General features: G+C 41.2%; 1 protein-coding gene across 2 annotated transcripts in view; it reads left to right on the forward strand.

The window, feature by feature from the left end:
• The window catches only part of nckap1 (NCK-associated protein 1), a 210,791-nt gene that overhangs the window by 164,913 nt on the left and 29,306 nt on the right, over positions 1-16,572 (forward strand). For both annotated transcript variants that reach the window (XM_078551916.1, XM_078551917.1), the window contains exons 26-27: positions 7,629-7,709; positions 8,966-9,059. In XM_078551916.1, the coding sequence (XP_078408042.1) occupies positions 7,629-7,709; positions 8,966-9,059 (175 nt within the window). The remainder of the gene's footprint in view (positions 1-7,628; positions 7,710-8,965; positions 9,060-16,572) is intronic.

Raw genomic sequence — 16,572 nt, forward strand, 5'->3', positions numbered from 1 at the left:
GGTCCTATTTCGCATCAAACTGGGTAGTCCGCAGTTTGTTGGGATTAGGATTGAGGGAGCAGCAGGTGGGACTCCAAAGTTAAAGGTGTGGAACCGTAACAGGAGTCATTATAGATTATACTCTGGCTGTGATTGGATTGATAAGAATGGAATCAGGCTTGGGCTGTCCTACCCAGCTGAACAATGAAGGATGGCTATTTGAGGAGAATGGTGCGGTCAGCTATGTCAAAGGATGCAGCCAAGTCAAGGATAAGGAGGGATAGTGTACCACACTCAGTGATACAGGATTCCATTTGTGGCTTTGATTAGGGCCATTCAGTGCTGTGGCAGGCACTGAAACCTGATTGAAGGGCTCCAAACATGAAATTATGGGAAAGATAGGCAAATATTTGGGAGGCCACAACACTTTCAAAGGCTTTGGAGAGGATGGGTTGGAGATGGGACGCTAGTTTGAAAGGACAGATGGGTCAAGGATACAAATGATAGCAGATTTGAAGGATAAAGGGACAGTACCTGAAGAGAGAGAACTTTTAATATTACCTAACATGGATGCCAGGAAGGGAAGTTGTGGGCAAACAATTTCTTAGGAATAGTGTTGAGGAACCAGGAAGTGGGTATCGTGGCCTCAGTTCATTTTTTCCATGGGAGGAAATGGGAAAATGACTAGACAGAAATGCAAGTTCAGGACTAGGGCAGGGGGCTAACTTAGGGAAAATTTGACTTGGTGAACTAATGGAGGCAGGCAGCTGAACAAATGATCTCAATCTTAAATGACAAAGACGTTTTAAAGGAAGTCGGTGAGAACATTGCAGATACCCTAACTATCATCTGCTAAATTTCTCTTGATTCAGGAACTGTTCTTTAGATTGAAAAATTGTACATGTCACTTTGCTGTTTAAGAAAGATGAGAGAGGAAAACCAGAGAATTATGGATCAGTTACCTTAACATTTATTGTTAGGAAATTGCTAGAGTCTATAATTAGAGATAGGGTGACTGAACACCTTAAATTTTCAGCTGATCAAAGAGAGCCAGCATGGATTTGGAAAGAGTAAATCATGCCTAAGGGATTTGATGTCAAACACCATTTGGAAGAAACATTGAGGATAACAAGGGCACAGAATGTACCCTTGTGGGAGATTTCAATGTCCATCATCGAGTGGCTCAGTAGCACCACTACTGACGAGTTGGCTGAGAGCCGAAGGACAAAGCTACAAGATTGGCCTGCGGCAAATGTTGAGGTAGCTTTCACTAGAGAGAAACCTACTTGACCTCATCCTCACTGACCTACCTGTTGCAAATGTATCCGTCCATGATAGTCTTAGTAGAAGTGCCCTCCATCCAGTGCTTGTGGAAAAAGTTCCTGTCTTCACACACTCTTCAGAACTATTCTGTTGTGTGGCACTGCCTCTGTGCTAAATGGGATGGATTTATAACACATCTAGCGGCTAAAAGCATGGCATGCATTAAGCGCTGTGGGCTATCATGAGCAGTGGAATCCTGTCCTACTGAAATCTTTTACCTCATGGCCCAACATATCACTGGATCCTTTGCTCTACCATTATCATAAAGACAGGGGAATCAACCCTGGTTTAGTATGGAGTGTGGAAGGGCATACCAACTAACAGCAGGTGTAACTAAAAATGAGGTGCCAACCCTGGTAAAACTACATGCACGCTAAATAGCAGAAGCAGTATGCTATAGTAAGCTAAGCGATCCTATAATTAACATCAAATCAGTCCTGCTATGTCCAGTTGTGAATGGTGGCGGACAATTAATGGAGGGGAGGCTCCCTGAACATCCTGTCCTCGATGGTAGAATCCAGCATGTGAGTGCAGTAGACGTGGCATTTACAACCATCTTCAAGCCACAAATGCTAAATTAATGATTTAGGTCCTCAGCCCCCCCACAATCACAGATGCCAGTCGTCAGCCAGGTCAGTTCAACCCATGTTATATCAAAAAATGACTGAGCATAGTGAATACAGAAAAGGCTATGGGCCCCAAAAACATCCTGGTTGTAATGCTGAAAACTGATACTCCAGAACTAGCTGTGCCTCTAGCCAAACTATTCCAGTGCAGCTACAACACTGGCATCCATATAGCAATATGGAAAATTGGCCAGGTATGTCCCATCCACAAAACAGATAGGTCCAATCCAGTCAATTACTGTCCCATCAGTCTACTCTCTTTCATCAAAATAATGGTAGGTGTCGTCAACACTGCTATCAAGTGATATTTATCCACCATTAACCTCTTCATGGATGCTCAGTTTAGGTTCTCACAGGGCCACTCAACTTCAGACTTCATTACAGCCTTGGATCAGGCATGGACAAAATAACTGAATTCTAGAGGTGAGAGTGACTGTGCTTCACATCAAAGTAGCATTTGACTGAGTGTACCGTCTAGGAGCCCGAGTAAAATTGAAGATGATGGGAATGAGATGCAGAAGGTCTCGTCCGTGTTCCCGACCAGCTGGTGCACCATAGGTTGGAATCATAAAGAAAGAAAGCTGTGGTTATTGGAGGCAAATAATCTCCTTTCTGCAGGACTTCAGGGCAGAATCCTAGGTCTAACATCAATGACCTTCACTCCTTCGTAAGGTCAGAAGTGGAAATGCTCATTGATAGTACAGTACTCAGTTCCATTTGTAACTTCAGATAAGAGTATTTACCAAAAATGAAAGAGAATAGGAGACACGTATAGTTTGAAGTAGTATATGGTAGTGATCTTTGATTTAATACACAATAATACAATTGCTCATGTAAGTACATGAGCAGACAACTAATCAGCTACAATAGAAGAAACTCATTGCAGTGTTATGATTTTAAACATGCCTCCAATGAGTCAAATAATCCAAGCTGCATTGGTAAGTCGAGCAACACCTAATCTAATGATAAATTTATGTTAATACTAAAATAATTATGTTCATGGCTTGTTTTAATTTAAGACTACGCCCAATTATGACTATGTTCTACATAGTAGAATCTATTAAAGAGGTTATAGCAGAGCACTTAGAAATTTGAATGCAATCGAGCAGAGTCAACATGGTTTTGTGAAAGGGAAATAGTGTTTGACTAACTTAAGAGTTCTTTGAGGAAGTAAAAAGCAACATGGATAAAAGGGAACCTGTAGTTGTGGTGTACTTGGATTTCCAGAAGGCATTTGACAAGATGCCACACACAAAATAAGAGCCCATGGTATAGGGGGGTAGCATTATGGATTATCATGGGTAGAGGATTGGTTAGCTAACTGGAAACAGAATAAAGATAAATAGCTCATTTTGAGGTTGGCAAGATATAATGAGTGGAGTGCCACAGGGATCAATGCTGGGGCCTCAAGTGTTTACAGTCTATATTAATGACTTGGATGATGGGATAGAGTGCATGGTTGCTAAATTTGCTGATACAAAGGTTGGTAGGAGAGCAAGTTGTGAAGAGGGTGTAAGGAGTCTGCAAAAGGATATAGCTAGGTTAAGTGAGTGGGCAAAAATGTGTGAAAATATGAACTTGCCCACTTCGGCAGGATGAATAGAAAAGCAGTATATTAAATGGAGAGATTGCAGGACTTGTGGTACAGAGGGATCTGGGTGCCCTGGTACATGAATCTGTAAAAGTTAGATTGCAGGTACAGCAAGTGATTAGGAAAGGAAATGGAATGTTGTAATTTATTCTAAGGGGAATGGAATATAAAAGTAGGGATGTTTTGCTACAATTGTCCAGGACATTGATGAGACCATGTCTGGAGTATTGTGTACAGTTTTGGTCATCTTATTTAAGGAAAGGACATAATTGCATTGGAAGCAGTTCAGAGAAGGATCACTCAGCTGATCCCTGGGATGAGGTGGGGTTATCTTATGAGGAAAGGTTGGACAGGTTGGGGCTTGTATTATTGGAGTTTAGAAGAATGAGAGGTGGCCTTATTGAAACATAAGAGCCTGAGGGGGACTTGATAGGATGGATGTTGAAAGGTTGTTTCCCCGTGTGGGGGAGACTACAACACAGTTTAAACATAAGCGACCTCACATTTAAGACAAGATGAGATTTTTTTTTTTCCTCTCTCAGGATGGTTAGTGTGTGGAATCATCTTCCCCAGAAAGCAGTGAAGGCAGGTACATTGAATATTTTTAAGGCTGTGTTGGACAGATTCATAACTGACAAGAGTGTCAAAGGGTATAGAGATTGACAGGAAAGTAGAGGCTGCAATCAGTTAAGCCATGATCTTATCAAATGGCTGAGCGGGCTCAAAGGGCTGAATGGCCTACTGCTACTCCTAATTCACATGTCCATGGTTCATAATGATTAAAACATAATAAAGCACTAAACAAGTATTCTAGTATTAAACGCTACCTTTACTACATGTGTTATGGCTATCCTAGTAGTTGGAAATAATAAAGTTGTAACTTGGTTCAATGCATGGAGTAATGCCAGCTTTTCTAAGTCAGTGTGAACCATAAGTTAACAACTGTCCAGAACATCTTAAGCATCATCAAACTTATACCTTGAGTAAGCATCTTTCATTGCTTTATTATTTTATACAACAATTAAACATAGAAATCTATCATCTTACCTAAAGTAAAGAAGGAGCAGGAGACACATGTATAGGTTGAAGTAGCATAAGGGAGTGGCAAGATGTCTACTTAAGAGCACAGCATTTCCTGCTCCTGAGCAGACTGGTCCACTGTCCTGAGGGGTGTTTGGTTGTGGAGTTACTTTTAAGAGAGTGAGAAATCTAACAAGGTATATTTGCAACCAGTTACATAGTAACAAAGAATATAAAATAAACAATGATATACAAAGAAAAATAAAAAAGTGGGTGTGATTTATTGAGCGGTGGGGGGAGGGGAAGGCTTGCACTGTTTCCCAGCCTCATTTCTTCTTCTTACTCCTCGCTCATATTTCCTATTTTACACACTCCTTCTCATCTTTGAAGTTTTAGAACTGTGAGCAACAGCTCTTCTTGTTTGAAGCCTATGATTATCAGGACCTGTAACTTCTGAGCTCAGTTGCATTGTAACTGGGGCGTACCCCAAAAATGCGCATTACTCACAATAAGTGCTTGTCTTTTGCTTCAAGCTGGTTTATTCTCGACAGCTCTGCAGTGTAGCAGACTCTCCCAGTCCCTTCCACCCTGGAGTGTTACAGCAGTACGCATTTATACTTTTGATTAACCAGATAAACCAAATGAACATATTTAAGGGCAGCCCCTTAAAGGGATACTGCAAAAAGAAAGACAAAATCTTAAAGGAAACTTACAGAACTCAAATTAAGATGCTATTTAGAGGGTTGATAAAGCACCCCAGCCTCCGCAGTGTCCACCGAGCACGGAAGCCCTCGATTGTGCCAGCAGACACCGCATGTTCCCTTTCCCCCTCCCTCACCCGCCCACGAACATAGCTGTGGAAACTCTTTCGAGTTATCAACAGTCACAGATTGCAACTCTTTCGAGTACAATCACAGTTCTTGGTTTCCGGGAGTGGGACATGAACCCACAACCCTCTGATTCAAAGGCGAGGGTGCTATGAACTGAGCCACAGCTGACACCTCAATTCTTTCGAGTTATCAACAGTCACAGTTTGCAACTCTTTTGAGTACAATCACAGTTCTTGGTTTCCGGGAGTGGGACATGAACCCACAACCTTCTGATTCAAAGGCGAGGGTGCTATGGACTGAGCCACAGCTGACACCTCACATAGCTGTGGAAACTCTTTCGAGTTACCAACAGTCACAGATTGCAACTTCTTTCGAGTACAGAAGAGGGACAGACAGTTGGGTTACCCATTTATCGGTGAACCAATGCCCATCACCTGTTTTAACGAGCAGTTGTCTTTTAATAACATAATTGCTATACAATGCAATTGCCAGTCAACAAGAAGATTGTTATCGGGCCTTGACAATGTAATTACTGATACATTGACCCACCCCCCAGAAGTCCCCACACAAGGATTGCGCTGCAATTGCCTGGGAATTTTAAACTTTTAGGTAAGATGATAGATTTCTATGTTTAATTGTCGTATAAAATAATAAAGCAATGAAAGAATTTTAAACAATTGCGCGGCAATTGCCCTGTAATGGGAACCATCCGAAAGTACAATATAAATCGCAAACTTCAGATGGTTCCACCTGCCTTACAGTAATAGTTATCCAGAAAAAGTTAGAAGAATTAAAACCACTTCTGACTTCTGGGTAACTATACTACTGAATCGCACCCCCCACCCCAATAGGACTGCCCCACACCTCTGGACCCCCACCCCAACCACCTCCACTCCCGGGACCCCTGGCTTACGCCCCAACCATCTACTGGACTCCCCGACTACCCTCCCCATTCCACCTGACTGACCACCTCCTGACCACTTGACCCCAGCTACCCCCTCCTCTGACCACCTGACAAACCCCCATCCCCTAATCATACCCACTTACAAACCTAATCTTCTCCCTGGCTTCTGAAAGTGGCTGGACCTTTAAACTTACCTGCTTTACAGCAGCTAGTGCCTTAAAAAAGGGGGTGTGACATCCTTACCTCCGACCCATCTGCCGTCGGCACAAGACCTCAGGGACCCACTGCACTACACTGTTCTTGCCCTGATTCGGAAGGTTGGAAGAGAAAGGAGGGGTTTCATTTTCAGGTAAGTAAGCAAGAACGGAATGGCAATCTGACAGAAGAAGAAGATTGCAACTCCACAGAAGTTGTGGGCTCGGGTTTCTCACCCAATCATTGCTGTTGCCGCCTCTCCCTGCTACCTCGCGAACTTATCACTATACCTCCAGCCTTTAAGTTGTTGAAAGTGCCTAATGTGTCTTGCTGCCACAGACCTGGTCACATGTGGTTCAAGAATCAACCCTGGCGTATTAGTGCTTTTCTTTGGCAGTTGCTACCAAGATCCTAGCATTACCAGGAACTTCCAGGTAAAGTGCTTACCATGCTGTGGGATGATGAGCTAAAAGGCGAGTAGCACTGAAGCCCCAAAGTGGACAAAATTTGTCCTAGTCCCTTAATGCTACTAGACTGCATCTCTTCATACTCTCACTGTCAGACCCTAGTTCCACCTCCACCCCTACTCAATCAGACCATGCCCCCAACAACCCAAGAGGCCTAGACTTGTGTCTCTGTATCTTGCAGACTCTCAAAATCCTATCCCCAGTAATCCTGCATCCCAGAATTTTCCCATCACGGACCCAAGATTGTCATAGTCATAGTCATTATGGCACACAAGGAGACCGTTTGACCCATTGAGCCCATGCCAGCCCTCAGGAATCCAATCAGCCCCATTCCCCCTCTCTAATTCCTATACCCCTGCTAATTTAGTTCCCTAAATTGCCCATCCAATTTCCTTTTAGAATCATGAATCATCTCAGCTTCCATCATCCTCATTGGCAGTGAGTTCCAGGATTTTGCAGATCCCAAGATCCCCCTCCGAGTGCCCCATCTGACCAAAACTTCTTTCACGACCTTCCAAGTCCTGAACCTCTATGACCAGCCAGAAAAAAGGTTAATAAAAGAGCAGTACATTTGCTTTAAGGGCTGGATATTTGTAGTCTAGACTTTTCACAAATTTTGATGATGAATGTAGTCCCAAGGACTTGATTTTCAAACCTGGCAATTACCTAATACATTGAGTATTCTTTCATCAGGTCCTGTCCTGCCACATTCCCTTCCTGGTGAGTTCAGTTGAAGATTTCAAGGACCACATTCCAAGGGAGACAGATATGAAGGTAATGGTGTTTACAGGCTTAAATTTAACGACTTAAGTATTTATGTACATATAACCTATTTGAAATCATGTGCATTAGCGCTAATTAGGTAAGGCCACAGTTTGCTGAAAGCAAATTTTTACGTTAGTTAGATGCGTTTATTTTTCAAAGGATTTTGTACAGCCACTTAAGATGCTGCATATCTCAACAACTCTAGCTTATGGTGTGCACTTCCTGTCCATAAACATTGCTTCCTCTCATCATGATTCTTGAGTAATGCTTTTTATTGTGACGTTTGTAATGGAAATTCTCTATTTACAAAGCTACTAACTACAATAAATTGGTCTTAGCAAATGTTACTGTGTCTTTGAGAAGTAATCCAGCTAGTAAGCATTAAATATCTAATATATGCAACTGAATTTCAACAACACTAGCCCAGCCATTAATTAAATTGGTCCTGAGCAATTCTAAAGGACTTGATCAGGATCATGCCAAGCACTAACCTGGATAACTAAATAAATGTGCCCTAAAAGTTTCCAGTTGGGTTTGGGGAGCGTTGCCAACTCAGTGTGGATGTATTCCTGGAGCTGTCATTGCATTACCTCCAACCCAACACAGCCATACTTGTCACACATCGCCTTCCTAGGCCAATAGTAAACTGAGCAAATTCTTCATTACCTGATTGGGTGATTTTTGCTTGACGGTCAAATAGGCTTTTTAACATGCCTGATATTTTTTATCACTGATGAACAAAAGTGTTCAAAAAAATTTTTTTTAAACTTTCTTTATTGCCCCTGTGATTTTTATCCCAGGTTGTTTACATAACCATGCCTTGGAGATTAATCTTTAATTCCTGGTGACTCCAGGCTCACCCTGGAGGTTGGCAACCCTAACTTCAGGGCAAGCATCTCGACCACAAATTAATGTAATAAATAATTGTAACAAAATTGGTGCAGCCAAACTTCAGAAACAACAGTGGACCTACAAACTAATTAGTGTGATCCTCTAATTTCCTACCACTCCCTTTGTACCATATCCAATTCCTAATTAAGCGCTTTCTGTGAGACTCCTGTCAGCAATATAACAGGAGATCCACATGAATATATTGTGATTAAACATTTTTGCACCTACTTATGTTTTGGATTTAGTAACTAGATTTCATATGTATATTGTGCAAAGTATTTTATTTAACAGTTTATCTTCTCTTTAGATAAGTTGCCTCCCTCCTAAAATGTTTGGTTTTTTTGTCTGTAAATGTGATTTTTTAACATACGTAGGTTGCAATGAATGTGTATGAGCTTTCTTCAGCATCTGGCTTGCCTTGTGAAATTGACCCGGCATTGGTGGTAGCTCTATCATCGCAGAAATCAGGTATGTGACTGCATGTGTTACTGGGCAAATCAGTGCATCTTCCAATAAGAGACCTTTCAAGATTGCATCTTAGGAAGTTTTTTCAATAAATGGTCCTTTTTTGGGGTCCAGGTACAGACTTAAAATGTAGGATAGGCTTGTTAACCTGGGAAAATTCAGTACAGCAATGGAAATGGCATTGAATTGGATTTGATGTGCTCCTGCAAGCAGTTTGGTAATCTTACCAACTCCTTGCCTTTTGTTATATTAAAAATGTTGACAGTTTTGAACCTGGAAGTAATTGATCTGCTCGCTGCCATGCAGCATTCTTGAATTGAGGAATGCTTTATTCATTCGTGAATAATAAAAAATTCTGTTAATAATGTAGTTCCATGGAGAATTTTGTGCAACAATTTAAATCTCTACAGTTTATTGTAAACCAAGTAAAACTGATAACATTGCAGTGAACCAGAATTACAAGAATTTCTTTAAATGTTGCACATGGGTAAGGCTAGTATTGTAGAAGCCTTACCTGAGTAGCTATATCCTATTTAGATGTATTCCCATGCTCAGTTACGTAGAAATATCCAGAAATTGCAACACGGAAATAGGCTGTTGGGGTCCAACTAGTCAGTGTTAGTGTTTATTCTCCACAAGCAAATAGTTCTGATCACATTTAATGACCGTACCCCTTCAATCCGCTTTCCTTTTTCTACCTATCCAATTTAATCTTGAATTTTGACATAGTTTCTGTCTCAACCACTGACCTAGAAAGTGAATTCCACAGTGTCTCAACCCAGAGTAAAGACCTTCTACCTGCTGATCTGTATTTCTCTGAACATTTAATCTTCTATCTATGGCCTCTTGTTCTTGACCCCTCAACTCCTGGAAATAGTCTGCTTCTACCTACTCTGTCCCAACCTTCTATAATTTTAAACACTTTTAGCATTTCACTTTGTGCGATGTCCTTTGTTCTAATGACAAAAAGACTCAATAGATTAAGCCATATTTCAAGATATTAAGGGAAGCAGGGTAGATTTGGGAAAAAAACATTTCCGCTAGTTGTGGAGTCTAGGACTAGGGGGCATAATCCAAAAATTAGAATTGGACCCTTCAGGGGTGAATTTAGGAATTACTACTTAAATATTGCTGAAGAAAGAGCCATGCTATCAAAGCTTTTCACCTTGTACTCATCTGGATAGCTCGCAAGAAATTTCCAACAAGAACAGTGATTGCCCAACACTGACTAAACAATTCTGATTGTGCTAAGACTTATGAAAAACCAATTAAAGATAGTCAGTCGAGCTCGCAGTGTTGCATGCTAGAAGCCACATATATTCACTCACATGGCCCTGTCCTTTGCAGACAGAAGGAACGTGTCCACACGTTGCACCTTTTTCAACTAAACAAAAGCTTAAGAGACAGTCATGCCCTGGTTCAGAGTTGACCTGCCCAGTTTGAATTTGAGCAAAGCTGGGCAGTTAACTGTTCCATGCTGCATTCTACATGGCAATGCCTCCACCAGAGTCCACTTGGCAACCAATCAGCACACTTTTTTCTCTTGCATATAAATTGTTGTTCCCCCCCCACCTCCTCCCCTAACCGCCCGCCCAGTACTGTTGGAAATTTCTTGAGCTATCCTGATGAGTGCAACACAAAAGGCTTTGATAGCCTGTCTCTTTTTCAACAATATTCAAGTTCTGTAGCACCAGATTACTACTACTTGCGGAGGGTGGTAAAAGCTTGGAACAATTCCGCAACAAAAGTTAATGCTAAATCAATTGTGAATTTTAAAATTGAGATAGATTTTGGTTAGTCAAAGCTGTTGAGGGATATAGGGCAAAGGCAAATATATGGAGTTAGGTTCCAGATTACCTATGATCTCATTGAATTGTTGAACCAGCTTGATGGGCTAAATGGCCTCCTCCTGTTCCTATGTTCCAAATTCGTCCTCCATATTTACATTGCCTCAAAAGTGACAGCATGGAAGCTAGTCTGCATTGTACCCTCTCTAAAGCCTCAATATCCTTCCTAACGCAGCACACAATACTTATAACAGGTTTTAAGACTTTATATAAGCTCATCATTATTTATTGATATATTCTATATTTCTTCAGATTAAACCAAGAATGACATGAACATTTTTCAGGCTCATCAACCCATGCTGCTGTTTTTAATGTCCTGCAAACCTGTCCCCTAATCCTCTGTTCCTTCTCCGGCACCAAGCAGACTTTAATTCAGAGTAATTTTCCTTTTCTAAAATGCACTACTTCACTACTCACCATCTATTAAGTTTTATCCCACTCCCTCATCTTGTCAGCATCTCTTTGCAGCAGCTTTTGGTCCTCCTTAGAATTACTATACTTCCTATTTTGGTTATCATCTGCAAATTTTAACACCACCCCCTCTAGACCTATATCCAAATCATTATTGCACACAGAAAACAAAAGTAACAGAAGAACGAAACCCTGTGGGATACCACTACATATTTCCAACAACTTTGGACAACTGCCTTTAATTTATATTCTGTTTTCTCTTTCCTAACCATTTTTTAATTCAGTTTGCTACCTTCTCTCTAATTCCATACTTTTAATTTTCTCTGATATTCTGCCATATATAATATAAATTGATGTTATATCCTACTGTATGTAAAATGGTGCTAAATATTTGCACGCAGTAGGGAGTTTAGTAATCTAAATGTATACAATATTTTCATAGATGACAATCTGACTTTTTTGAAGATTGTATGCTGGAACAATTGAATACCTCTTTACCCGTGAAGCTTATATATAAAGTATATTGGCTACCATCTGAGAGCTTAAGTTCTCAAATCACTGCACAAAAGCAACCTGGGAGTTTCAGCTGCTGATACTAAATTATAAGCAAAATATTTGACACCAACATCCCTAAACCTCCTAGAGATTTCTTGAGCTTCTGGGTTTAGAGATGTATTTTCAACTGTTAGAAGATTTTTTAAAACCTTGGCTGTTTCATTACAAAATATTTGATGTTTGGTATGAAAATACACTTAATAAAATTAAGTGTGCCCAAATTCTTTCCAAATGTTTCATGGCAGGTGTCAGTTAGTGCATGTCTTTTAATTCTGCTGTAGTTAATTTAGTTTTGACTGGAGGAAATAGGACACATTTCACAGGAAATTGTACTTTAATCACAGAGACAATACAGTATTATATACAGGAAAGAGCGTTAAAATGTGACAAAATTTGCATCTACTAGGATCACTACTTGGCTTCTAAGTAGCTAAGAGTTTGCTTGAGTTTTTCAATATGAAAACATAACATACACATTGTAAAATTTGTGTTACACTTAAGACTAGTGAATAAGGATTTGGTTCCATTCAATCTTATCTACATGGTTTAATAGGACTGTAGTTTGCGAAACTGCTTGTACATGTGAAACTGCAGTAACATTTAATTATGACATTTCTTTTTGTAGACTAGTTGCTCATTGTTTTTGAACCAGTTATTTCCTTTTCTACTTTTTTCTACAAAAGACCCAACAAACGGGTGTCTTCATGATTTGCTTCCGTTAAAAAAGTGTATATTTGCTATTTCTTTCCTTGCCAAACTTGGATAATTTTCCAACTGTACAGGGTCAGTTCTATCTAACCTTCTCAACAATGTTCAGATATTTTCAGCGTGAGATTATCTAGTTTTTTCTCATAAGACAAGTTACTCTTATTTTTTATACGTCTTCTTAGGTCATGAGCATTACTGGCCATGCCAAGCATTTGTTGCCCATCCCTAATTGTCTTTGAGAAAGTAGTGGAGGACTGATTTCTTGAACCACTGAAGTCCACGTGGTGTAGGTGCACCCACAATGCTATTAGAGAGGGAGCTTCAGGATTATGACCCAGCAGCAGTAAAGGAATGATGATATAATTCTAAGTCAGGATGGTTTGTGACTTGTGGGGGAACTTCCAGGTGGGGGTGTACCCATGCCTCTGCTGCCCTTGTCCTTCTAAGTGTTGGAGATCATGGATTTGAAAGGTCCTTTTGAAAGAGGTTTGGAAAATTGCTGCATTGCATCTTGTCGATGGTACACACTGCTGCCACTGTGTGCCAGTGGTGGAAGGAGTAAACAAATAAGGTGGTAGATGGGATGCCAATCAAATGGATTGTTTTGCCTTGGATGGTGTTGAGCTTTTTAAGTTACTGGAGCTGCAGTCATCCAGGCAAGTAGAGAGCATTCCATCACACTACTGACTTGTGCTTTGTAGATGGTGGACAGGATTTGGGGAGCCTGGAGGTGAGTTAGTCACCACAGGATTCCTAGCCTCTGACTTGCTCTTGTAGCCACAGTATTTATGTGGCTAGTCCAGTTCAGTTTCTGGTCAGTGGTAACCCCAGGATGTTGATAGGGGATTCAGTGATGGTAATGCCATTGAATGTCAAGGGGAGATGGTTGGATTCTCTCTTGTGGGAGATGGTCATTGCCCGGCACTTGTGTGGCACAAATGTTACTTGTCAGCCCAAGCCTGGCTATCGTCCCAGTCTTGTTGCATTTGGACATGGACTGCTTCAGTATCTGAGGATATGTGCAATCATCAGCAAACATCCCCACTTTTGACCTTATGATAGAAGGAAGGTCAATGATGAAGCAGCTGAAGATGGTTGGTCCTAGGACACTACCCTGCCAAACTCCTGCCGTGATGCCCTGGAACTGACGGAGTTCCCAGCCTCTGACCTGCTCTTGTAGTCACAGTGTTTATGTGAGTCATCTAGTTCGGTTTCTGATCAATGGTAACTCTCAGAATGTTGATGGTAGGGTATTTATTGATGGTAATGCCACTGAATATTAAAGGGAGATAGTTGCATTCTCTTTTGTTGGAAATGGTCAATGCCTGGTGCTTGTATTGTGCAGTTATCAGCCTAAGTCTGAATGTTATACAGGTCTTGTTGCATATGGCATTGACTGCTTCAGTATCTGCGGAGCTGCAAATGGAACTGGAACATTGTGTAGTCATCAGTGCACATTCCCACTTCTGACCTTCTAATGGAGGGAAGGTTATTGATGAAGCAGCTGACGATGTTTGGGCCTGGGACACTAGCCTGGAACTTCAGCAATGATTTCCTGGGCGATTGATATAGTTGGTCTGTGTTAGTTATGTCAGCACTGCCACCAGCCTAGTGTGGCTAGTCAAGGCTCAGTCCATAGTTTTGCTGACTGACTCAATAGACATTGAAGTCCCACATCCAGAATGCATGCTGTGCCCATGCTAGGCTCGGTGCTGCTTCCAAGTGATGTTCAAATGGAGGAGTACTGATTCATCTGCTGAGGGAGGGCAGTAGGTTGGTAATCAGGAGGTTTTCTTGCCTGTGTTCAATCTGAAGTCAGGAGACTTTATGCAGTCCAGAGTCAATGTTGAAGACTCCCAGGACCACTCCTCCATGATTGTATTCCACTGTGCCACTGCTTTTGGTGGGTGTGTCCTGCTGGTAGGACATGATTACCCAGTGATGGCGGTGGAGGAAAACAAACAAAAAAAATGCTGGATAAACTCAGCATCTGTGGAGAGAAAGACAAAGTTAATGTTTCTCGCCACAGATGCTGTCAGACCTGCTGAGTTTTTCCAGCATTTTTTGTTTTCGTTTCAAATTTACAGCACCCGCAGTATTTTCCCTTTATCTTATATGGTGGTGGAGGAGTCTGGAACATGGGCTGGGAAGTATAATTCTGCGAGTTTGATTGTGCCAGGCCATTTCTTGACTAGTCTGTGGACAGCTCTTCCAATTTTGGCCCAGCTCCCAGATGTTAGTGAGAGGAACTTTGTAGGTTCAACTTTATTCATGTGCTAAAATTATTAAATTAATTTTAAAGACATTAACTAGCAGAACTCATTCAATGTAATTATTTCACAGCATGTTTTTGCTGCCAAAACCATGTATTATTTTTGTTTTTGATGGCATTGCTGTCTGGAGAATTGAATTGACATCTGTGGAAATGGGGCGGAACGCTAACAGTGGGAGTCTGTTCTTGTACCCATAAATACCCAGATTACGGTCTCGGGGCTATGGATGACCTGCAAAATATGCCTATCTGGTTCATAAAGCCCTGGTGGATCAACAATGTGCATTTATAATTGACCTTTAAAGTAGGAAAAACATCCCAAGATCCTTAACAGAGGCACAAGGAAAATCAAATGTTGCACTGAAGAAGGAAAGAGTAGGAGGGGTGACTATAAGCTTGATTAAAGAGATGTGTTTTAAAAAGAGTCTTAAAGAGGGGAGAGAGGTAGAGGGTTTTAGGGAAGGAATTCCAGAGGGTAGGGCTTAAGTGGCTGAAAACACTGCCAGCGATCTAAAGATAGGGTGAAAGATGGGGGCAGATCTTCAAGAGGCTGGAATCTGAAAGTGTGGAGTTTGCAGGATGATCATAGGTTTCAAGCAGGGTTGAGAGGGAGAAAAGAGACCATGAAAGCACTTGCCATTTGTGCTAGATTTTCTCCATTATATTCACCTGTAGGAATTTGGCAGTTTGAAAATTCTAAATCTATCTGTAACTTAAGTTAGGATACTTTTGTGTCAAATTAGTGACACAAAAGTAAGACGGTGGGCTCGTGCTTTGTCTTTGGTTGTTTGCGGCCTGCAAAGCTCCGCTACATGGCTTCAATGTAACAACATCATGCAACTTTACTCAAATTCTTTGTAAGAAGTTTAAAAAGTAAGTTGGCAGTTCACACAGGTGGAAAATTCATCAAGTCCTTGAGTAATTCCAAATGTTCCAGAAGGAAATGACAAATTGACAAATATTGTAGGCCAAAATCTCAGAACTAACCACTTTTCATTTAGGTGTTATTGATGATCCTGATGAAAAACTTAAATAAGACATAGGAGCAGAAGTAGGCCATTCGGCCCATCGAGTCTGCTCCGCCATTCAATGAGATCACGGCTGATCTGATAATCCTCAACTCCACTTTCCTGCCTTTTCCCCATAACCTTTGATTCCCTTATTGTTGAAGATCTGTCTATCTCAGCCTTGAATATACTTAACGACCCAGCCTCTATAGCCCTCTGCAGTAAAGAATTCCACAGATGCGCCACTCTCTGAGAAGAAATTCCTCCTCATCTCTGTCTTAAATGGGCAACCCCTTTCTCTCAGATTATGCCCTACACTCTCCCAGAAGGGGAAACAGCCTCTCAGCATCTGTCAAGCAACCTAAGAATCTTATATGTTTCAATAATGTTGCCTGTCATTCTTCTAAACTCCAATGAGTACACGCCCAACCTACTCGACCTCTCCTCATAAGAAAATCCCTCCATACCTGGGATCACCCTAGTGAACCTTCTCTGGACTGCCTCCAATGCCAGTATACCTTTCCTTGGATAAAGGGACCAAAACTGGTTCACAGTTTTGTGTGGTCTAACCAGTGCCTTGTATAGTTTTAGCAAGACTTCCCTATTTTTATACTCCATTCCCTTTGAAATAAAAGTGAACATTCCAATTGCCTTCCCTATTACCTGCTGAACTTGTATGCTAGCTTTTTGTGATTCATGCACGAGGACCCCCAAAT

Source organism: Cetorhinus maximus, chromosome 11 (assembly GCF_964194155.1).
Source record: "Cetorhinus maximus chromosome 11, sCetMax3.hap1.1, whole genome shotgun sequence".
Lineage (NCBI taxonomy): Eukaryota > Metazoa > Chordata > Chondrichthyes > Lamniformes > Cetorhinidae > Cetorhinus > Cetorhinus maximus.